Below are 23,910 nucleotides of genomic sequence, written 5' to 3'. Positions count from 1 at the left end.
TGCCACCATCACAATAGAGGCTTAACACTGAATGCCTCTGTGCTGCCAGACGTGTGTGCTTTTCCAAACGTCTTTTTTGTCTGTTCGTTCTTGTAATGGCAATAATCATAGCAAATCATATTCTATACAGTGTATTTAAGGTTGTCTTTTTTTACAAGTTACATACATAGTAAATGTAATTTTTGTAGCACAGAATTTCCCTTTCCTCAAAAGACTATTCCCATGAGCAACGATACAGTGCCCCTCTGTCCCCCTTCCATTAATGCATGGTATAGTAGTAGTTTGTAACTTTGTAGTGTCTCTTTAACAACATGATTTGGGCTTTTCACCATGTTACACAGTGGTACCGAGAGAACTCAGTGATGCTGGCCATCCTGTATCCCCAAGGAATTCTCTGTAAACCTAACTGTGTTGAAGGCTTTGGTTGAAACTTGTGAAGCTGTTTTGACTGTCTGTCCTCCTCACAGCACCCGGACACCGAAAAAAGAAGCCACCCAGTCGCTCAAACAAAGAGCAGAGGCCTGCCCACAGACAGGTGGGTCAGCGACAGCTATGCTAAATTTACAGCTATCAGTGCTGGAGGGTGAAACCGTTGAGTAAAATATAAAAATAAGAAGTCATGCTTACACTGTATGTTAGATCAAAACCTATGGATTTTTGAACATGTTAACATCAGAATGATTTGATCATGTGATGTGTATTGACATAGTGTCACTAATATTAGCTGCTTATGTTATTGCAGCTCACTGGCAAAAGCCCATCAGTCTGTACTCGTCTACCATCTTTGTATCCCTTGTTACTGGGCTTCTCTGTTGACATTACTCTGTCCCTATCTCCTGTCTTTGTCTCTTTTCAGGGACAAGGGAAAGGCTGCTGCCTTCATAGCCAACGGTAGGTTGGTACCCGTTCTGTCACCTCAGAGGAAAGGTGAGTGTTTGCATGGCTGTGTGACACAATGACTCGAGACTAGGGATGAGGATCGTTAATTTTTATTGATATTGATACCCTTATTGAGACTGCTTAATGATCCGATTCTGTATCGATACCACTATCGATACTTTACTACTATTTAGTGATGGTTATTTGGTAAGACCAGACACAACGGGCATGAGGTAGGCCTGCAGGTTATGAGAAAAATATTCACTGTGCGATAACGTATTGAGCGAAAATATATTGAGATGACATATCACTTGCGATAAATAAACATATATATTGAAGTGTACATATTAACTGCCTGGTTGTTTTTAATTTAATATTTTAAATACAGCTAAATGTTGTTTCTAGAGCAGCAACATTAATGTTTACAACAGCAAAGTAACTCAATAACTTTATCTGACATCACAAGTAGTGAGTGACGTTTAGAAAGAACAACATCAGTCTGTATCAGTCCCTCCTCCTCTTTCGCTGGCTGCAGGTAACGTTACCAGGTAGAAGGAGGAGCGGCTGGTTTGTCTCAGCCAGCAGCTGAGTTTTTAACACTACAGACCAGTCTGTGCTCCAGACAAACAGCTTTCTATTTAGCTTGTTTTTAACATTTGGCTAATGCCAAGCTAGGGTTAGCTGTGCTTGTATAAAACATACAGGATGAGATACTGGGGACAGAGATGATTAAATTAACCATTTCTACATGTTTAACGTTACCTTACAGACAGGGGTATTGATAAAGTATTGTCTTTTTACTTGCGAAGGTTTTATCGCACGTACTTACAGTAACGAGCGTAGCTGTCATCAACTAACGTTACAGTAGTTTTGAGCTAACTTAACCCTCACCGTATTCCACCGCGACGGCGCAGCCTCTCGCTCTGTTGCCGCTGTGTGTGTGTGTGTGAGCCGACAGAGCAGGCAGAGACTGCAGCCTGATGATTTTCTTATCTATTGCGTTTCAAATTAAATCACATTTGACACTCGAGACATAACGTTACATCATAGACCGCAAGTCTCGATAGCAGTATCGATAAGCTCGAACCTTATTGATTTTCGGGTTCTGAGAAATTTTGGAACCGGGTCTCGATCCCCATCCCTACTCGAGGCCAAATATCAAATCATTTAAACATTACTATCACAAATCCACCTGGTCTGTTATATATGACAAATAAATATCTTTTTACTGCTAAAAATGATGGCGGACCCTATTCCTCGCAGCGCCACACTGCACACACACACACAGCTCCGCTTCATGTAATTAAACACACATTCAACCTTAACATTATATAAAGTTTGACTTGTCTGGAGTTTGACCACTGATGCTGTTGCAGATGGAGGTTCTGGTCCAGATACCTTTGGTGAAACATCATCAGAAAGCTACAGCTCTCCATCCAGCCCTCAACACCGAGGACCAGAGAGCATGGACAGTGAGGATGACAACAACAAAGGTAACACACACACTTTGTATGCAGTACACCTGATGAGTTAAAGATTGTGTGATGCACACGGCTGTCATGAGGATGTCGATGTAACATGGGCTGACGCTGACCTAGTATTGTTTCTCTGTTAGATACAGACAGCCACTCTGATGACTCCAGCAAAGGTCTGGTTCCTGATGTGTTCTTCGCCCACCAGACTGATCTAGCTGTTGTGGGAGAGGTCCCCTCTGTCCACCCTCTGTCTTCCAACAACCACCAGGCCCAGATGGAGCCACTCTTCCCAGACACCAGCACAGAGTTTCCCCCTCTGTCTTTCATGCGGTCTCTGCCCTATGTGCTCCCCAACGGGGCCGCTGACTCTCCACTTCCACTGGTCCCCCCTCTCAGCCAAAGTATCATCCCCGATGTGAAGCCCTCGTCTGGGACTCTGATAATGCATATGCCCCTAGTGCCTCCAGCTGTCCCAGGCCCTGGAATGGTGGGAGACCAAGAGAAAAGGGACATGCACCCAATGTTTGGTATTCCACCTGTTGGTCACCCTTCAGGAAGTCCTGCTGTGCAGCCTCTGGTTCAGAGGTTCAAAACAGCTCTGTCTCACAGCCAGGGTGGCACTGATGGCGCCTCGGGGGGTGGTTCTGCTCCTACTGGCCAGCAGGCTTCACACCAGGCTCCTGTAAGAGCCATGAGTGTTATGTCTCCTGGCCCCACATCCTACCCTTCTCCTCTACAGCAGTCTCTGGCCTGCCAAGACCTGGCCAGTGTTGGCCCAGGCATGGCCTCCTCCCTGCCGCATGTGGAGAGCTCACATGCCAGCCCGGGCTTAACCATACCGACTGGTTTGCCTTCCCCCTACTGCCTGCCCCCTGTTACGTCTGCTGTAGGAGCACCTGTGGCCACTGGAGTCACTCCATCTCCTGGACACGTTCAAGCAGCTGTTCCTCCAGCTGTGCCCACCCACACCCCTGGACCTGCCCCCAGTCCCAGCCCAGCGCTCACTCACAGCACGGCACACAGCGACTGCACGTCCTACAGCAACAGCAGCGCTTCCTGTGGAAGTGCCCCTGTTGCCCCTGGCAACCCTATTAGTTTTCAGCAACCCCAGCAACAACAGTTGCCAACACCCACACCCCCCGCACCACAGCAGCAGCCGCCAGTGGGCTGCGGGACCTGTGGTTGTCATAACAACTGCGGCGGCCGGGCTAGTGGCAGTAACAACAGCGGAGTGGGCGGCACCTCAGGCTGCCAGGCGCCCTTGTTCTTCCCTGCCCACCAAATGGCAGCACCAGCACGGCAGGTGTTCAGTGTCCCGCCGCCTCTTTTCCAGCTCACAAGCCTGTGCAGTAACAGTTACCTCACCCATTCCCAGTCTCCTCACCAGGCCAACGGCGCTGCCACCCTGTCTCCCTTCTTCCCCACCGCTCCACCTCCTGCACACCCACCTCCCTATGGGCCCCTCCACACGCACTCTCACAGCCATGCAGACGTGCCGTCACAGATGCTGGGCACCCAGGCCGCGGTAGTGGCAGCCGCGGCAGCTGCAAACTACAACATCCAGCAGCAGATGGCACCGTCGTTCTGCCACCGTGTCTACCAGCATGTGTACTCAAATCCTCTGGGGATGCTGCCTGCTGCTACACTGGGGGGAGCTGGAGTCAATAAGAAGAACGGCAATGTGTCCTGTTATAACTGTGGTGTGAGCGGCCATTACGCTCTGGACTGCAGCCAACCCTCCATAGACTCCACACAGCAAGGTAGTGCAGCCTCACGGAACAGGGAGAAACAGAGGACCCCTTAGTTTCCTTCCTCCCCAGAAAAGTTAGGCCTGTCCTCAGTAGCTGTATTTGGAGCTGTTTAATTTCAGCTCTGGTGGGTTACCTCCTTCAGTTTATTTGGCCAGAAGAGAAGCTGTGCCACTGGAACATTCAAATTGCACCAAATAACAAGGAGTAGGAGTCCGAATGTGAGTGTTCTCACCTGGTATAAATGCCAGAGAAAGAAAAACATGGAACAGCTATCAGGGACAAGAATAGTTTGTTTTGGCTACATCACAGGCCACTGTGAGTGATTACGCCATGAGTACCATGCCGGTGCCAGCCCCTGGTTTGCGTTGAAACCAACCAAATTGAAAAAGCAGCATGCAGCAGGTCTGAGTGTTTCACCTGTTTTAAGAAGTAGCAAAATATGAGACAGCATTTTAGGCCCACACTTTACCTGAAGCACCTCATGAAACTGGCTTACAACTCGTCTCTAAACTAAAAATTGAACAGCCTCTCATGCAACACAGTAACTTTACATTAAAATAAAAATAATAGCGGACGTGGTGTCCTTTGAAAACTTCCTGCAGTTTGATTTGCATTGAGAAATGAAGCCGTAGCCAACCAGCAAGTGCCAGGATGGTACAGAAACAGAGAGCCAAAAAGTGTATACCACATGTTCATCCCAAGCTAAACAGCCTGACAGCATTCAGGGCCCCCACTGGCCTTCAGTAATGTTCAGACTTTTTTCAGCTGTCCACTGATTGTATATCCTGTGTGTGTTTGGATGCATCTCTTTCTGTGTGCATGTGGTGGCTTGTGTGTTGGTCTTCACTTTGCAGGTGGCTTTCGGTTAAAGTACGCAGCCTCCCACATTTCAGAAGCACTTGACAATGCCGACTGAAGAAGAGGAAAGGACGAAGGCGAGATTCTCTGGTCTTTCCACAGCGATGTTCCTCTGGTTTCTCCCTGTGGACTTCATGTCAAAAAGAGAGGGTGACCTGCCAAGGACCTGCCATGAAGCTGAAGTACATGTGCCTGAGGAAATGTGGTTCCCATGGAGATGATTCACTGTCTCATGAACACCCTTTCAGTTTCTTATCGATATTTTTGCACTGAGGGTTGGAAACAATTAACTTATTACTTAATTATTAGGATGTTCCTAGATTTAATTTTCTGTTTTTACATTTAAGTGGAGAGTAAGGTTCTTACCTTTATTTCTAAAACAGCATATTTATGCTTTTTCCTCATTATTACTGTTCAACTAGATTTTTTTGTCTGACAGAATTGTACAGCAGTTTCAGAGATTAAAACAAGAATCAAAAAAGTAATGTAACAAAATGGCTTTTAGGTTTGTTTTCATTTTAATAAGTTGTAAGGTTTCTGAATGTACACCTCGTTTAAGGAACCTGACCGTGTCAAAGTGTGTTTGTCACTCGATTGTGTTCAGTTGGAAGGTAACTGCAGCTTTGTAATGTATTTTTTCCATTTTAAAATAGTTTTACTTGAAATGCACTACAGCAAGGCAGGAACACGAGTGCACTAAAACGGTCCGCACCACAACCAAGCCTATAAGCATTTATTAATTTTTCACCATCAGAGAGCAAATCCATCATTTTGACTATTTCAGTATACATTAGTATTTCAGGTGTGAAAATGCTTTTTATGGTTAATAGTTTAGAGAGTGAGACCTCACTGTGGTGTAACTTAAAGTTCAATTTAAGCAGGAAATCATTCTACCACCATCCCAGATGAGTACACTGACAGTAGTCAGATCACTTCTCCCCTTTGGTCAAGAGCAAGCTGTTTTGTTTAGTCTAAAGCCATTATCCTGTTTGGACACTTGTAATCTTTTGTCGTCCTCAAGACAGGCTTTAAAACTGTTCAGCCCTGCTGGGTGGTACTAAGGCCTCAGTTTGCTTCAAACAAACTAGCACCCACCATGTAAAGGCCTCAGTCTCTCTCCAGGAGCGTCCAGGCTAGTGTCTTGTTAGCCTGAAAATCATTTTTTCACTCACTTTTAATTCAGCATGTTGATCGTTTTCTGGCTGGGCGAGGGGTTACCTTGTCTCTTGATGTCTGTTTTATCCTAAACAGAAGCTGCAGTGGTGATTGCCAGAACCATTAAAGTTAACCCTTTCCACGTCAATTGAAGAAATACGCCAGTTTATTTGAGTGGGGTTAAGTCCTCTTACAACAACTGCACAGCTGTGTCAGTCTCATCCACACCTGATGCTGCAATTCTGTCACATTTTTTCCTGACTATAGCTAGGTAGCTGGTTTTTTTGGAAGATGATGTTCCCAAGTAAGACTGTAACATTTGCTGAATTGTGCCCAGAAGTGACATTTACAGGATGTTTAATTCTAGAGAACAATTATAAAGTTAGTGAAGTGACCAGGTAACTACAAACTAACATCTATCCAAAGGCTCCTACCAATAGCCACCATTTGGTCTATACCAGACCAAATAAGGCTGTAGCAGCAAAGTAAAAGTGTTTGTGCATGGGTGACTTTATCTCATGGATTCAGTGTTTTATTTGGAAGATGAAGACTGTGCTTAAAGTGACACAGATCCACCTGTTAAACACCAGACTGTGTGGTGCCTCGACACAAAGAAGGAAAAATGGCACACACTTTGGAAAAACATTCTTGGTGTAGCACTTGGTTGTTGTGAGTGATGGAAGTAGTTGTGTGAACAATGAAAAATGAGCTTGAGAATTCAAGCTCTGCCTGCTGTCACACCTCCACATGTAAAGTCGACTTTGGAAAGTTAAGCAAATTGTCGGACTCTGTTTGAAGCGTACTGACGCATTAAAGACAAGTCGTGAAGATATTTCTATAGTGGGAAAAAAAGCTCAGACAAGATAAACACTACTTTCCTACCCTTTTGGTATATTAATACTGTAAAGTTTGTTTCATCTGGCAGCTGTATTTGTATGTCAGATCACCTCTGAAAGAGTTAACTGTTCGCAGCTGGTTCCATATTAAGCCTATAAGAGAGCAGGATGTCACAGTGCGTTGAAGCTGAAACACAGAGGAGGGCAGTAAATGACTTTTATATAATAAATATATCTGAAATATGTATGTTTTTGTTTTTATTCCCACAAAACTGACCGAAGATGTCTGAAAAACCTGAGAGACACTTGACTACATCTTGAACTCTGTGGATACACACAAAACCATCTATAGTGTGATGTGAAGTGACGAGCTAATGAACATTCTCTGAGGGGTTTATTTTAGAAAACAGTAAAAAGTACAAAAGTAATGAATGGATGCAGTGTGAGAATGTGGAGCCCAATGTGCATTTCATCAACTACTGTTTCATTCATTATTATTACCTACTTCGCTATTTAATCTCAGCTCATTATTATGTAATGTTATTTCAACAATGTTTTCAGTTCATTTTTATTTGATCGTGTCACTTTTCATGGCAGTGGTGCAGTCGCTGACCTCTCCTCTTCTAGCCAATCCTTCCTCTCATAAGCTACATCAACAGTGGCTACCTCATGTAGCTAGGTAGTACCTGTTACCTGAAGCAGCAGCAGTGCTAAAGTCAACCAGCTAGTTGCTGCTGGATATAAAGGCGGTACAAAGACAGAAAATAACATTGAATTTTTTTTCAACCTCGCTGCACACGCTGTCTAGCTTACTAGCTAGGCAGGGTTGTGAGCTTGGTCGTAATGGCTATGTTTTGACTATTAAAATGCCCCTCAGAAACAAAGGCACAATTTTGCGAAAAGCAAAAATCCAGACTTTCTCTGCAGAGGTGGAGCCGACAGGAGCTAGCTAACATTGTCCCCACGTTGATGCTGAGAAATAAACCTAGCTAGGTAGCAGCATGAGTAGCCTGTTGAGCTAAAGCTTTGACGCTAAAAAGGTTCAGTAACATACCATATGTGTATGATGAAATAAAATATAATAATGAGTTGTTCTCGTGGTTAAAAGGTGTTTTTCAGCCTGATCATTCCATTTTGTCCAGTTGTGTTGGCCGTGGTTGAGTTGGTCTGTGGCCCCCAGGCCGCACCCTGGTTGTTTCCAGGCTTTGTGGACGCTCTGCTTGTTTTTGTGTGCCATTACTGCTCAACCTGCTATCAGTGCATTAGTTACATTAAATTCTATGCATATATCTTTTCCTGAATGCTTAAAGTGACTGTCAAGAGATGCCAGGGGTAGAGACCATGTGAGATATTGTATGTAAATCTGTAAAGGTGGTCACCCTCAAACAATAATCTCCAGTTTCCTTATATCCCATGATATGACATCCAATAAAAGCTCTTTGAAATCTATTTTTACATGAGAAACACATTAGAAACATTAAAAGCTGGATGAATAACAAGGGAAACTATGGTTTAAGCTGAGGTTTTTTTAGCACATGGCCAGCTTCTTTCAATATAAGAAGTTTGTGTCTACCACTGTGATGTGATGAGGGTCCGTGTTCGTTTTGATAGTTTGTTTTTTCGTTTGAACCATTAAGCGAACAAATGAGAAAACCACCTTTTTTTTCGTTTGTCGTTTTAAACCAAAAACGAAGAAACGGAAAAAGAGGTCTGGGGTTCTGGGTATCTCTGGATAATCCATAATTCGTTTGTAATACAAAAACGATGTGAGAAAATGTCGTTACAAGTTGCTGTTGGTATTCTGTGATGTGACAGAGTGAATATCCAGAAGGTTTTTCTTCTGAGGTGTTTGTGAATGAAATGCTTAATGTCCCAATAAAGCTCGGTGTCCATCTGACTGATGACTCCTCAGATTGTTAACTGGCAGTAAAGGCTGCTCTGGAGAAGACAATGTGCTCAGACTTTCTCATCTGTTTAGGGGAGTTTTGCCCCCGTCACCTTTACAAACAAAAAACTATCGTGTTTGTGTATTTATAGCTAGCTGTTTAATAACACTGATCAAACTAAATATTAACGATGGTTCCAGTTTGATAACAAGGCTAGCTGTTTAAATTTAAGCTTGTATATCAGTGAATTAGTTAGCCTGTGTGGTTATCTATTTTCTTGTTGTGATGGCTTTTGGCCTAGTAATGCCACAGTCTAGTTTCACCCTCTCAGGTAAGCTCCACCCTGCCTCTCCAGTAGCGGCACACACCTGGAGACAATCACCTCATTAAGAGTTGATGTTCAGGGAGCACTCAGGATCTCTCGATGCATTGTGATCAGGGAGCAGGTTAGGATTTTGGATGGTATGCCATCCAACTTTTGTGAACACTTTTAAATTTTTTTTTAATTACAGGCATTTTAAGCCACCTGTCGCCAAGACCCTGTAGACTGCATGGCCTGTTCTGCTAGAGTTCACCACAGAGATGGCCGTGGAGGTTGATACCCTGATTTGCTTTAAACGTCTGCTCCTTGAATGAGGTGGAGTCAGAGCTGGGTGGATGATTTACTGTATTAGTTGAGGGTTGTATAGCTACTGCTGATTTCTGTGTCCTGATTTTAAATGGGGATTTTTTATGAGACTCTGTTACAGGTGGATGAGCCCTGTGAATGTTTTTGCCAACTGCTAGGTTCTGCTAAGGGTGGGGCAATTTGCTTGTTTTTGGGCTGTGTGACTTCCCTCAGCCCTTTTCCCTCTTCTTTAAGTGTTCTGACAGGGTGGTGGACTGTAGGAGCCCCTCTTCCCTTCACTGTGTGTGTGTGTGTGTGTGTGTGTGTATATATGATAGCTGTGTGCGGACCTTTAACTGAGCCTTATTGTGTGGGGTTTCATGTGTGTGACTTGCTGTCTTTAGGTGGTGGTGCAGCACACCTGTGGGTGGTGGTGTCAGGGCATCCTGGTGGCAATTGTGCTTTGGTAACAGTTTGCTTTTATCCTTTTAGCATCTCTTGGCCTTAACATCTTGTTGGTTTATTGTTTTGAGCTTGTGTTAATAAAACTGCCCAAAACCTGATCTTAAAATTTTGATATTTCATAAATCACCTTTCCAGTCAAAATGCATGTCTCTGCTCTGTATAAATAAACAAATAAATCCCATGGGTTAAAAAGAGATATCATGGATCTGTTCCCAAGCTTGCTTATTTGTTTGTAGCACTACGCTAACCTTTCTGCTAAGGAGGACAGTACTCCAAAAATGTTATAGTAGCACAGAATTTATTATATACATAACTATAATCTGCCTGAGCTCCTTCTCCTCGTGTGCAATGACCATCTTATGATGTGAAGACTGTTTGATCTGAATGTTCTATAACTATTGGTATAATATAACCACAACATTATAACAATATTCACAGTAGGTTTTAGTCTTCACTAACCCACTGTGCTTGTAAATCATTTAAGGGCATATGTGAATGAAAGAGTTGCACTGCAGAGCCCTGCTTCACTGTACTGTTGTACATAAAAGCATACTGTATGTGTATTAAGACACAAGTTGACACCATCCTTATTTAAGGTGTGGTTACCATAAATCATGATATAAATATCTGAAAGTGACAACATGCCCTTTTGTGGTGCTGGAGGAAGGAGTGGTGTTCTGCTTTGTCCTGACAGTCCAGCATTTATCTGAACAGGGAGTGACGGTAGGTGATGGGACCAGCCTTGATACTATCGTTAAACCTGCACAGACTCACATCCTCCAGGTATTGGGGGAAAATCTGGGAAGTCCTGAGATGAGTACCAGGGAGAAAAACTAAATGACTCAACTTCACTTTTATTTTACTTTACACAAGTACAAACAGTTCAGAGCACGGCCTTTCCCTGGTGGTTCATCAAACAGAATTAAAGCCCAAAAAGCATTAAAAGATCTGAAAGCCTGAGAGCTAGAGATCATTTTTGACTCTCATTAATGCTCACCAGGTTTCACACATAAGTATGCCTACATAACTAATGAGAACTACAGGCTGCATTAAAATATTACTACTTAACTAATATAATAAGTATATTACACTGGAGAAAAATGCAAAGGAAAATGAAAAGTTTCACCTCCACAGATTTGTTTTGGAAGAGTTTTAACACATAACAGTAGATGGTTGAAGCTGAAAGTTTTTAGCAGCTATAGCACCACAGAAAGAGAAGCTGGAAGGCAGGTGAAGTTCTGCACACCCTTCAAACTCAGTGATTAGCTGCCTCTGGTAGCAGTGCAGCCTTCTCTTTGATATAAACACAAGTCAAAAGGTCAAAACCTTGTTGCCTGTTGGCGCCACAGAAGGACTCTTACACAGAAGGGGGCAGAGTGACCTCTGCTGGTTGAGCTACCACATAGCAAGAAGGCCTATACATATGTTGGTAAACTAAAATATGAATTAAATAATATAAACTTAAATAAAAGGCTAACTGCTGTCCTAAACTACATACAACATAAGTTCACTTGTCTTAATCTGAAGTTACAGGTCACCAATGGCCTTACAAACGTTTCATTCTCCCCAACAGCCAAACAGTTATTATTTTATTAGTTATTGTTTTTATTTCAGTTAACTAAAGTGATAATTTTCACACCCAGTGCTACTTTAGTTTTACTAAAAAACGTTAGTTAATTTTAGTCTGTAATCACCTTTCTAACTGCATGGTACATGGGCTACCTTTATTTTGAAGGCTTTACCGGTTACTATCCCTTCCAAAAAAGGAATAGACCATGTGACTTCCGTTTTTGGTTTATAACGAGAAACGAATTGACTGAAGTTCACAGACTCTCTTCATTATTTGTTCCGAAAGGAATAACAATGAAATGAATCACCAAAAAACGAAAAACGGGCCGTTTTAGTTGGTTTTTGGTTTTTTGATTCTGACACAAAAAACGTTTTTTTGGTTTTTCGTTTTGAAACAAAAAACTAATAAACGGTATTTTCGTTTTTGTATTTGTATTGTATTGTATCCGTAACGAATTACGGATTATCCACAGATACCCTGACCGTTATATTATACCAATAGAATACGCCAATAGTATGGGTCAGAAAGACAAAGGTCTGATTCAGCCAGATGTTTATGAGAAGGCGTTTCTGGAAATCTCTATTAGAAACATTAGTCTCAGGTCAGCTGATAAAGCTGTTCAGAGAATGCAGGAGGAGGGCAGAGATAATTGGGGAGAAGACTAGACCACAGGTACGGATCACATTATTAAGTCTTCTACTTGGACTAGGAAAGGAAGCTGCATGCTTATATTAAGCGGCTGATATTTATTTTGGCCTGTCTCCTAATGGGGTCAGTGTAGTAGGTGTCAGTAAAAAGCACTCAAAATGCAGATGACCCATACTGTTCTTACTGAAACAATTTTAAATTAAAGCTGCAAGCAGCGTTGGGCGGGCCCTCGCACTTGTAAGCGCGTCCGCGCGTGAGCCGGCCGAGTTGCATATTCTGGAGCTCTGCCGGTGCGGCTGTGAATTTCCTACGCGGTTCCGACGCCGCATGAAGGTGTTATATGTCACTTCCTGTGGCCCCTATGTGGAGCTACATAGCACTTGCCGCTATGAATATAAATCGGTATTGGCGTGTAGATGTCTGCGGGGTGGGAGAGTTATCAAGCACGTAAAGTTTGTTTCAGATGTGAGCATGTACACTGAACAATAATGTACCCAAACAATAAAATAAATTCCTTTTATATTTCCCTGCCTTGTTGTTTATGTGTACATACAGAGGAAGAATGTGAGAACAGCACACATTTCATCGTTACTGTGTGTTAGAGCATGGGAGAACAGTGGATACTTTTAATACAGCCCACACCCCTAATACTGTGTAACTATAACAAGTAGAGAACAGAAGAAAAAGATGTTCTTTCTTTACAACTGTCTGCATAGCTTATTCATATTGTGTAATGAATGAAAATAAATAGGCCTACTAGGCTCCTCTCTACTTTGACATTTAAGATTAGCTTGTTTGATCCACCTTCATAAACATGTGACATTACTGTACAACTTGAGAAAGGTGAGTTGTTTTCTGCTCCAGCCTGCCTAAAAGAAAAGCGTTTTTGGGATTAAATGGACTTTATTAGCTGCTGCAGTGCAGGATGAACTCAGAATAGACCCATTTCTCACCTTATTATTCTAAATCATGCAACGAAGAAGAAGAAATGCATCATAAATCCTGGGACAAAATCTGTCCACAGCATGTAGTCTGATGAACAAGACTTGTGTTATAGCTGACTTGGGCAGTGAAATGTTTTTTTAATTCATGTGGTCATAGTTGTCCACAACTCAAATCAGAATATAAGAAGAAATGTTTTATACCACCTCAAGAAGGCTTCCTATCAGAAAGGTAGGAAGGTATTTCAAATGTACAACTGCAGTACTTAAATCTAAGTAAAGTAATTTCCCTGACATTTTTGTGTCCGTGGCGTGGCGTCAAAGATCAACTCTTCGCCATGACACGGAAGTTGTCGTAACTTCAGTGTACATGCTCACATCTGCACCAAACTGTACATGTAGGATGAGAGTCCCGCCCTGAACACATGTACATGCTGACATTCACCCACAGTCATAGCGCCACCTGCTGGCAACAGGAAGTGACATTTAACGAAGCGGCCCCCGCCGCACGTTTCACCTACGTGCACGAATTTTCTGTGGTACGTGTATCTTGTCCAGACGCACAAAAAAGCCTCTTGGAGCGATGCCCTAAAACCAACAGGAAGTCGGCCATTTTGAATTTTACGTCAAATTTTGGATGATTTACACACTTCGTACTTTAACGAACTCCTCCTAGGGATTTAGTCCGACCGACCTCAAATTTGTGCTGTGCCTTCTAAAGGCATTGAAGATGAAAAGTTGTGCTATTTGCGAGTTTTCATCAATGGGCGTGTCCGTGGCGTGGCGTCAAATATCAAGTCTTCGCCATGACTTCAGTGTGTATGCTCACATCTGAACCAAACTTTACGTGCTTGACAAGGGGTCATCTTCTCTGCTATTGGTGGACCAGTCAGACAGGAGAGCTCCTACTCTGCCTGCAGACATCAACGATCTTGCCCCTCACACAGTCAGATGGCTTCCTTCAGTGCGCTGAGGTGTTTAACAACTCTGAAGACAATACTACCAGCAATGTCTTCCTTCTCTTTTCACGTAGACGCTCCGACAGACAGTGCTTTCAGTTTGCTGCATGCATGGACACAGAACTGCGGTATAGGGAGAAGCACACGGTCAGCTAGCTGCAGCTAAATCTGGAGTGCACTCGTATTCAATTCTGTATGGTAAATTCAGTTTTAACGGAGCAGAGCGAGCTGACAGGCAGAGTTAGAGACTTTTTCTGTCCGTTTCTCTCTTTACAAAGACGCATGTTGCAGTCAGAGTCTTCTCTGAGATGCGAGCACGACATACAACACAATTTATCAAATTACACAACGGATATACAGTATGAAAATAAGATTGATTGGATTATACTCACAGGAAGTATAAAACCTGTTACATGCGTCTATTAAAAGTAAAGTAACACAAAAATGTCAGGGAAATTACTTTACTTAGATTTAAGTACTGCAGTTGTACAATACCTTCCTACCTTTCTGATAGGAAGCCTTCTTGAGGTGGTATAAAACATTTCTTCTTATATTCTGATTTGAGTTGTGGACAACTATGACCGCATGAATTAAAAAAACATTTCACTGCCCAAGTCAGCTATAACACAAGTCTTGTTCATCAGACTACATGCTGTACAGTATTTGTGGACAGATTTTGTCCCAGGATTTATTATGCATTTCTTCTTCTTCGTTGCATGATTTAGAATAATAAGGTGAGAAATGGGTCTATTCTGAGTTCATCCTGCACTGCAGCAGCTAATAAAGTCCATTTAATCCCAAAAACGCTTTTCTTTTAGGCAGGCTGGAGCAGAAAACAACTCACCTTTCTCAAGTTGTACAGTAATGTCACATGTGTATGAAGGTGGATCAAACAAGCTAATCTTAAATGTCAAAGTAGAGAGGAGCCTAGTAGGCCTATTTATTTTCATTCATTACACAATATGAATGAGCTATGCAGACAGTTGTAAAGAAAGAACATCTTTTTCTTCTGTTCTCTACTTGTTATAGTTACACAGTATTAGGGGTGTGGGCTGTATTAAAAGTATCCACTGTTCTCCCATGCTCTAACACACAGTAACGATGAAATGTGTGCTGTTCTCACATTCTTCCTCTGTATGTACACATAAACAACAAGGCAGGGAAATATAAAAGGAATTTATTTTATTGTTTGGGTACATTATTGTTCAGTGTACATGCTCACATCTGAAACAAACTTTACGTGCTTGATAACTCTCCCACCCCGCAGACATCTACACGCCAATACCGATTTATATTCATAGCGGCAAGTGCTATGTAGCTCCACATAGGGGCCACAGGAAGTGACATATAACACCTTCATGCGGCGTCGGAACCGCGTAGGAAATTCACAGCCGCACCGGCAGAGCTCCAGAATATGCAACTCGGCCGGCTCACGCCCGGACGCGCTACAAGTGCGAGGGCCCGCCCAACGCTGCTTGCAGCTTTAATTTTTTCACTGTTTCTGAAACTGCTACAACATGCAAATATTCCTAGTGCAGGATCAGTAAAGTCTTATTTTAATCATGTCAGGTTCATAAACAATGTCCATCTTACCATTTCCCCCCTGTTTTAGGTGCACACATTTGCATATTTATATTATATATTTATAATATATCCTTAATATAATATGAAATATTCTAATCAATTCAAGTTTGGGTTGTCAGGTTACTTTTGAAACTGAATATTTAAAATAAAAATGTAATTTAAATTTTTTTTTAAAGATAAAGGACAAAAGATGTTTGCAGTTACACATTAACAAGGTCACAGTCATGTTTATTTATTAAATACAAGGGTGGTAACACAAAAAATCTAGCTTGTATTGTTGTGTTACTTTTGTCCCAGCTGACGGGTCGAAAGTAACAATGTGACACTTACATTTAAAGTGAAATTATACGGAAGTTGTTCTACATTTGTACAAAATACTACCTGATATTGATAGACCACACCTGTGAGTTAGTGACCACAGCAAATATATATCTCTGAAACATTATCTTTTAAAATCAGGTTTTTCTGAAAAATGGTACTTTCGTCCCTGCTCTCCCCTACTCACAGTTATTGAAATGGCTCTCTCTCCTCCCTCCCTCAAACTTCCCTTACTCCCGTGTCCCAGTTTTGTACATAGACATTTGTATTGCTGCTTTCTGTGGGCAGGCGGTCCGGTGCGCTGCTGCTGGGCTCATGTAGGGCTGTGTAGCAGATCTAGGCTACGTAAAATTTTAATACAGTTATGAAAATGAATATTTCCTGGAATATTAATTTATGCCTCGAAATTAGGAGCACCACCTAAAGATTTGCTTGTCCGCCCAAGGCTTTAGGTCCTTGAGTATAGCCTGAGAATTACACGAATTACTGGTAATTCATTAGTTGTTACTGGTTCAGTTATTCTGAAATCGTAAACTCTAGTCAATCAGTCAATCTCAAATCTGAGGGCGAGTTCTATGTATAGGGACTCTAGATTCTTAATAACACACACACACAACATCATCGTGCTCAAGGTGAATTTATTAACTAACAAAAGAGAGTACAATAGTGGGTAAATGTGGTAATATTACAGGGACAACAGTCAATATGACAACCAGGAGGTAATGAACAGGGTAGCCTATGTAAGGCTCGATTGAATTTCAGTTTATATTGTAGAGGGAGAGAATTCTACGAGTATGAGGGAACGAATGACCGAAATTAGGTTGCAGATTTAGTTTGACTAATCTAGGGGTTTATCAACGGTGGATGGAGCCAACTAGAGAACACCAACTAGTCACAGAGTGTGGTTTGTTTTGCAGAACCGTTACCGCACGTCCTGTAGCAAGGCTCGACTGCCGGTAGGCTTGTGGAGTTGGTTCTGGACCGACCCCAGTGGCGTTTTCGAGTTGAGTTCGAAACCGGTGGATTTGTTCAGGAGTCCTTTGTGGGGAAGCACTTGCAGCAACGGGCCGTCAGCCCAGGCTTTTCCTCTGATCTCAGTTCGGTTGGTGTCGCTATAGCGGAGCCCACTCAGGGTTCTGTCGTCAGAGCCGTGGTTTCATTCATTCAAGGCCATAAATGAAGGCTTCAGAGTTTCTGGTCCAAAGTTGTTCAAAACGATCGGATGAGGTTGCAACAACAAAATCAAATAAACTGACACATTTGCCGTAGGTTCGCCAGGCCTCGGGAATATAGGCTATTTAATGTTGCTGAGATTAAACAGGTCTGGGGAAAGTTTCACCCAGGCAGCTCCAAACAAAAATCAAAAATCAAATCTCCCGCTAAGAAAATTGGGATTCAGGGTCGTAGCTTTCTCAGCTCGTCTGAAGGAAATTTAAGTACGAAACGAAAAAAAGATCGGAATTTCAAAACGTAAAGGAAGTTAAGAGAGCGTATACGTTTAGTTTCAAGAGAGTTTTTTTTTTTTAGAAGAGAAGCAGAGAAAGACAAAAGACAGCAAGGCCTTTTATTTGACTTCATTAGGTAGTGGTGACGTCAATTTTGGAGGGGGTCTCGAGGGAAGTCCCCCCAAATGTGTTAACTTTTTGGGATAAAGAAATATACATTGTGCGTATTTCCCTTTAATCTCTCTCTCCACAATATTGACATTTGGAAAAATACTCAGTTCTAAACATTTGGATAAAGACAATTAATACGAGGCTAAACACTATGGAAAAAGGTTAGAATGGTTATATAAAACGTAACAGAGCTTACATGTCCTCAGTATACTTGCTGGTTACGGGTTTTAACTCAAGAGACAATTTAGATGTAAGCGTGGCAGCAGAATTTCGTTTATGCAATTACATGGTGATAGGTAGGCCTACTTAGCGATCATGTCAGTGTAAGTCGCCTTGGTGGCGCTCGGGTCACACGAGAAAACAGTAGACATTCCACTTTAACTGAGAGGCTGGTGATACGCACGAGCGTATCAATGGATATTTTAGTAGGAAATTGTATATGAAACATTAAACTAAAGCATTAGTTAATACTGAACAGACAGTGATTATTACGGAGTAACAGGGATGAATTAAGACAAAACAGAAAGAGGTTAGGGAACTTCTTCAAGATTACTTTCTTATGGGTCTGCTAGTTTTCAAACATCACTAAAAGGATAACAACAGGGTCATTACTTACTAAACTCAGAGGCAAATGCCGCTGCTCACTTAGCAAGGTTATTATTTAAACAGAACAAACACAGTTATAATGGAACCTTGCTTGGTTCGAGAAACAGGGGTTGTTATGGTCTCTTTTCTTTGCATTCCTGGCTTATCGCATCGGCTATCAGAGAATGAAATGGTGGTTTATGGCTCAGCCGTTCTGTGGAGAGAAAAGAGTCAGATTGAGGCCAGAGGTGACCTGCGGGAGGGAGAAAGGGGTCAGATAGCCCCTTCTCCTGTCCTGTGGACTGTCTTTAGTGACACCTTTACGGCTAGAAAGGTTCACTAAGGCTCTTTGAAAACACAATCCTTAAGCGATGCATTGTCTGATTGAGTCTCTTTCGGTCCTTACCAAACGCCAGGCGATGTCTCTGGTTTTTACGTGTGAAAAGGTCAACTCTCGGGAAGGGAAACTTCCCTCCCTCTTTTGACACCATCTGACCTTCTTTGAAGTGCGTCTGGTTGAGTTCACAACAGTCCCCCCTTTCGAGCGGGTATTCGCTCTGAGGGAACACCGGGTCGAAGATGAGGAGCAACCAGCGCTGGTCAGGTGCTGGTCAGGTGTTGGTCAGATGCTGGTGAGATGCTGGTGAGGTAGAAGGGATCAAGCAGGGGAGAACAGGTGGCAAAACACAACAACATCTGGGATCAGTTTGGTGTACTTCTAGAGTCGCTAAGTTTTGAGTGGCTCTATTAGTATACTAATTCTAGAATAGCAGGGGCCATTATGGTTTCTGGTCTGCTGTATTCGCGGTCCTCCTCCACTATTTCTAGATCTGCAGCTTGTCTTCGTTTAGAGGCCATGTTACCTACTAGGGCGGCATTTGTCTAGTTTGCCTTGCAGAGCCTGGGTACACTTGATATAAAAGAAGGCCAACCCAAAAATGAACAAGTAACCTAGAATGATGGTGGTGGCTAAGATTGAGTCAGGCCCGGACCATGAGTGGGCTAGGGGTTGACTAAGGGTGTAATTCGTGGTGGCAGTCTCACAGAGCATGTCATCAATAGGGGTCACATCAATTGTCTGGGCTCCTTTGTATTGTATCTGAGTGATAGTGTCAGGGTTCAACTCTAGAGAGCAGGTACCAAAGAAGTCAGGTACTTCTGATGATAGAGGGCTACCTCTTCTATGTGTAGAATGGCATTCTCTGGTATGTCTACCCACATGGTTTGGTTGGGTAGTTGGATGCGAGTGTCATGCAGGTCGTAGGTCAGGGTGGCAGTTCTCGCAGGGGTTTTGACTAGCCAGCGGTTCCCAATTATTTCGGCCTGCGTCTTAATGACTTGGGCCCAGGGTGTGAGCGTTGTGGGGCACTGGGCATGTTCCGCCATGGGTTTGATGCGGCAGAACCCATCTGTGTTGTCGCGAAGGAATGGCTTACTGGGACACAGATAGTGGATTTCTCTGGTGAGGGTGCACATATGTAAATTTGGAGCCAGGTGTAGTTCAGGGTCGCTGTCATGGTAGGCAACGACAGCAGGTATCTCCACTTTAACGTGTGTACTACCTTGCCAGAGCCCCACATTTACCACATCCTTGAGTCTATAGATGTTTTCCGAGTTAATTATGGGAAGATTGACGAGGAAGGCTACTTCCCTTTCTTCCGGGTCAACATGGATGGGCACGGCACTACCCAGCGTGTAAGCCAAGTGTGTTTGGAGTGGGGTAATGGTGTCTCTAGTGGCGGCCGCTAGTAGGTCCTGCACTAGAGAGACAGGCACTAAGTAAGGTGGGATCCTTGGCAGTGGTTAGAGCTGTTAATGGTAGCCCGAGTAAGAGATACCTGGCTTCTAACCTGGCACGCACAAAGAAACTCTTTCTTTAGCCACTAGCCGCTCTCGTTACTGATTATTTATTGATTCAAACAGACGTTGGCGTCCCCGACCTGTCCCATGGGGTTTTGGTGTGGCTTGATTTGGTTGCGGTGAACCCATTTGAAGATGGGTTCTTTGTGACCCTTTTGTACTCTGATTTGGTACACAACTGGTGAGAGTTTGTCTGTGACCACGTGAGGGCCTGTCCAGTGGGGGAAAAACTTGCGAGCACGCCTTCCTGCATTCTGGCTGCCTTTGCGCTAGTGGGGCGAAAATGAAATACCACACCTTGTCTCCCACTTGCAGCTCATGGTGGTACGTCTTCTGGTCGTAGTAGGCTTTTCTTCCTTCTGCACTTTTGTTCAAGTTTTTTTGGGCAAAGGCGAACGTGTCCCTGAGGTGTTTACTTAGATCGGTCATATACTGGTGTGTCGTATATGCAGTGGCGATTTGTCATTTGTCATCATTTCAAAGGGGGAGATCCCTGTTGTCGTGTGGGGTGTTGCTCTGATTGCCATCAGTACCAGGGGCAGTTTTACATCCCAGTCCTTGTGATTAGCAGTCACTGTTCGGTTTGCTCGCTCCACTTGGCCAGAGGACTGAGGGTGGTGGCTGATGTGGAAGTTGGCTTCCACACCAAGCAGCTGCCACAGCTGTCGCATGACCTCAGCTGTGAAATGCGTGCCTCTGTCTGAGTCGACGCGACAGGGCAGACCAAACCGTGAAAAGATGTGATTCATTAGCAAGTATGCGGTGGTTTGGGCCGTATCGTTAGGCGCCAGTAAGCCCTCCACCCACTTGGTGAATGCGCAAGTGACTGTGAGGAAATATTTATTTCCTCTGGCTGATTTGGTTAGAGGTCACACCCAGTCGATCTGTAGGTCTGACCAGGGGAAAGAGATGCCTCTCCATTGTAACGGGGCTCTGTGAAGCGGTGTTGCAGGTTGGAATTGGCAGCATACCAGGCAGCCTTTGATGTAGTCTGCTACATCTTTTTGCATGTGTGGCCAATACGCTACCTGTTTGAGTGCGTGATGTGTTGCGTTGGTGCCTTTGTGGCCCGCACATGGCGAGTCATGGGCATGTATTAGCATAACCCCCCTATGGCTCTGAGGTACCACGAACGCAGGTGAAGTGAGGGCCTCAGAGAAGGGAGGCCCTTGACGAGGCGTAGAGACTGGCGTACGCGGTAGAGGTCATTGAAGCCGGCCACGGAAGCAAGGTCATTGACTGAGGTGGTGGGAGTTGCCGGTTCAGTAAGGCAGAGTACCATTTTGTGAATGGCAGGATCCTGAGTCTGCAGAGTGACCAAGTCAGAGTTTGTGGAGGCGGGAGCTACGGAGACCGTAGCTGGCTGAGGGGCAGCGGTCTGAGGCGCATGCACCGCTTGAGCCCTGGTGACCGCGCAGACTGTAGGGGCGGGCGGGTTCGGGCACGAGTCTGCCTGGAACTGCCAGGGTGTGCCGTCCATGGCACCTTGTTTGGCTAATGCGTCCGCCAAATCGTTTAGGTCTTTGTCCTGGCCAGGGACTCGGGAATGGCCCTAACTTTCTTCCAGTAAACTCGCAAGTCATGTGTGTTCACTAGGTATTCGCAAGCTATGAACAGCTCTTTGTGTTTGACCGGTTTCCGTCCTGCTGTCAGGAAACCGTTGTGTTGCCATGTTGGTAGGTGACAAGAGAAACTGAGGCGTGCATAGTTGGAGTCGGTGCACCGCACAAAAGTTTTGACGTTGTGGGCAACTGCCATTTCAAGTGTGATCAGGACGCCAGCTATTTCAGCGTATTGGGATGACTGAGATCCCAAGTGGAACCAGCAAGGTTTGTATAGGGTGTCGTGGATCCATGCCACGCCCACGCCAGCACGGACATGTGTCTCGTGGTGAAAGGAACAGCCGTCCACATATGCCGTGATCATGCCTTTGCAGATGTTATCATCAGCATGTGTTCCTGGGGGCTGCGGGGTTGCAAAGTACCGTGGCATGTGAGAGGGTATCGTCAGAGCAGCGCCGGCAGGCTGCTAGCTCTGTGCCCAAAGGGGATTTCCTATTTTGTGCATAACGCACCTCTATGTCGAAACTCTGAAGAGCCATCAACCACGAGGCGATGCGAGCATTGGTGACTACCCCATCCCTAATGTGTTGGCTATTAAGAAAGTCACCAGATGGTGATGGGTTTCAACGATCCCCTTCTGACCACCGAGATAGTTGGAAAAGTTTTTGACAGCCCACACCGTGGCCAGAAGTGCCTTCTCGCAGTCGGTGTATTCGAGTTCTGGGGCAAGCAGTGTTTTGCTGGCATATGCAACGACTCGTTTGTCCATGTCATGCAGTTGGTACAAGCCAGCGCTCAAGCAGTGGGCAGAAAATCCCACTTCCAAGTGAAATTCTTTGGAGCAGTCGGGGTAAGCTAGACAGGGAGCTGTACCAAGTTTCTCCTTTAGGGCCTGCATGGCGTGTTCCTGTGGTTTGTCCCAGGTGAAGGGGACATTCAATTCAATTCAATTCAATTTTATTTATATAGCGCCAAATCACAACAACAGTTATCTCACAGCGCTTTTCATAAAAGAGCAGGTCTAGACTATACTCTATGATGCTATTTACAGAAGCCCAACAGTTCCCACCAAGAGCAAGCACTAGGCGACAGAGGCAAGGAAAAACTTCCTTTTAAGAGGCAGAAACCTCGAGCAGAACCATGGCTCAGGGTGGGCGGCCATCTGCCTCGACCGGTTGGGGTGAAGGAGATACAGGGAGAGAGAGAGTGAGAGAGAGAGAGAGGGGGCAGGAGAGGAACAGAGAGAAAAAGAGAGGGATGGAAGGAGAGAGAGAGGGGAGGGAGGCAGCCTACACAATATACACACACAGATGTACAGACAGTAAAGGTGATGTTGCTATAGACTAAATGAAAAAAATGGTACAGATATTTATAGTAGTGTTAATGGTAACAGTCGTAATGTTAATGATTATAATAACAATAATAACAATAGGACTAGTAACAATAGTCGTTGTAGCAGAGGGTGTCGAGCAGGCACACGGGGGCAGCAGGTGACCCGCAGCCACAGATCCAGACTCCACAGCTCCAGAGCCAGAAAACCTGCAGGAAGTGATAGGAGGAGAGAGGAGAGGGACGAGAAAGCACAAGACTACCAGAAAGGGGAGAAGTCTGTGTTAGTAACATGCAATAATGGGATGAGGTTGCATACAGAGGGAGAGAAAGTAGAGGAGAGAGGAGCTCAGTGCATCATAGGAAATCCCCCGGCAGTCTAGGCCTATAGCAGCATAACTAAGGGATGGTTCAGGACTCAACTGAGCCAGCCCTATCTATAAGCTTTATCAAAGAGGAAAGTCTTAAGCCTACTCTTAAATGTGGAGATGGTGTCTGCCTCCTGAACCCAAACTGGAACCTGGTTCCACAGGAGAGGAGCTTGATAGCTGAATGCTCTGGCTCCTAGTCTACTTTTGGAGACTCTAGGAACCACAAGTAACCCTGCATTCTGGGAGCGCAGTGCTCTGGTGGGGTAGTAAGGTACTATGAGCTCTTTAAGATAAGATGGTGCCTGACCATTAAGAGCTTTGTAGGTAAGAAGAATGATTTTAAATTCTATTCTGGATTTTACTGGAAGCCAATGCAAAGAAGCTAAGACAGGAGAAATATGATCTCTTTTCCTGGTTCCTGTCAGAACACGTGCTGCAGCATTCTGAATCAGCTGAAGAGTCTTAATGGACTTTTTCGAGCAGCCTGATAATAACGAATTGCAGTAATCCAGCCTAGAAGTAACAAATGCATGGACTAGTTTTTCTGCATCATTTTTAGACAGGATGTTCCTGATTTTCGCAATATTACGTAGGTGAAAAAAGGCATCCTGATCAAAGATAACTCCAAGATTCCTCACAGTGGTGCTGGAGGCCA

The 23,910-nt window shown here is 44.1% G+C and overlaps 1 protein-coding gene across 3 annotated transcripts in view; it reads left to right on the top strand.

The window, feature by feature from the left end:
- Nucleotides 1-7,201, top strand: part of zcchc2 (zinc finger, CCHC domain containing 2) — a 35,651-nt gene extending 28,450 nt beyond the window's left edge. Inside the window, exons 10-14 of one of the 3 annotated variants that reach the window (XR_005444871.1) lie at nt 468-535; nt 857-927; nt 2,256-2,372; nt 2,495-4,323; nt 4,960-7,201. Coding sequence is in view for 2 of the 3 variants with exons in the window: in XM_038723028.1 (XP_038578956.1) it covers nt 468-535; nt 857-927; nt 2,256-2,372; nt 2,495-4,114; nt 4,960-5,021 (1,938 nt within the window). In the remaining variant the exon portion in view is untranslated. The remainder of the gene's footprint in view (nt 1-467; nt 536-856; nt 928-2,255; nt 2,373-2,494; nt 4,324-4,959) is intronic. The other 2 variants (XM_038723042.1, XM_038723028.1) reach the window with 2 other exon arrangements.
- Nucleotides 7,202-23,910: the final 16,709 nt, after the last annotated feature.

Source organism: Micropterus salmoides, unplaced genomic scaffold, assembly GCF_014851395.1.
Source record: "Micropterus salmoides isolate LMB-PRFRI ecotype aquatic unplaced genomic scaffold, ASM1485139v1 Ms_hic_scaffold_1, whole genome shotgun sequence".
Classification (NCBI taxonomy): Eukaryota; Metazoa; Chordata; class Actinopteri; order Centrarchiformes; family Centrarchidae; genus Micropterus; species Micropterus salmoides.
This window is presented reverse-complemented; position numbering and strand designations above follow the sequence as displayed.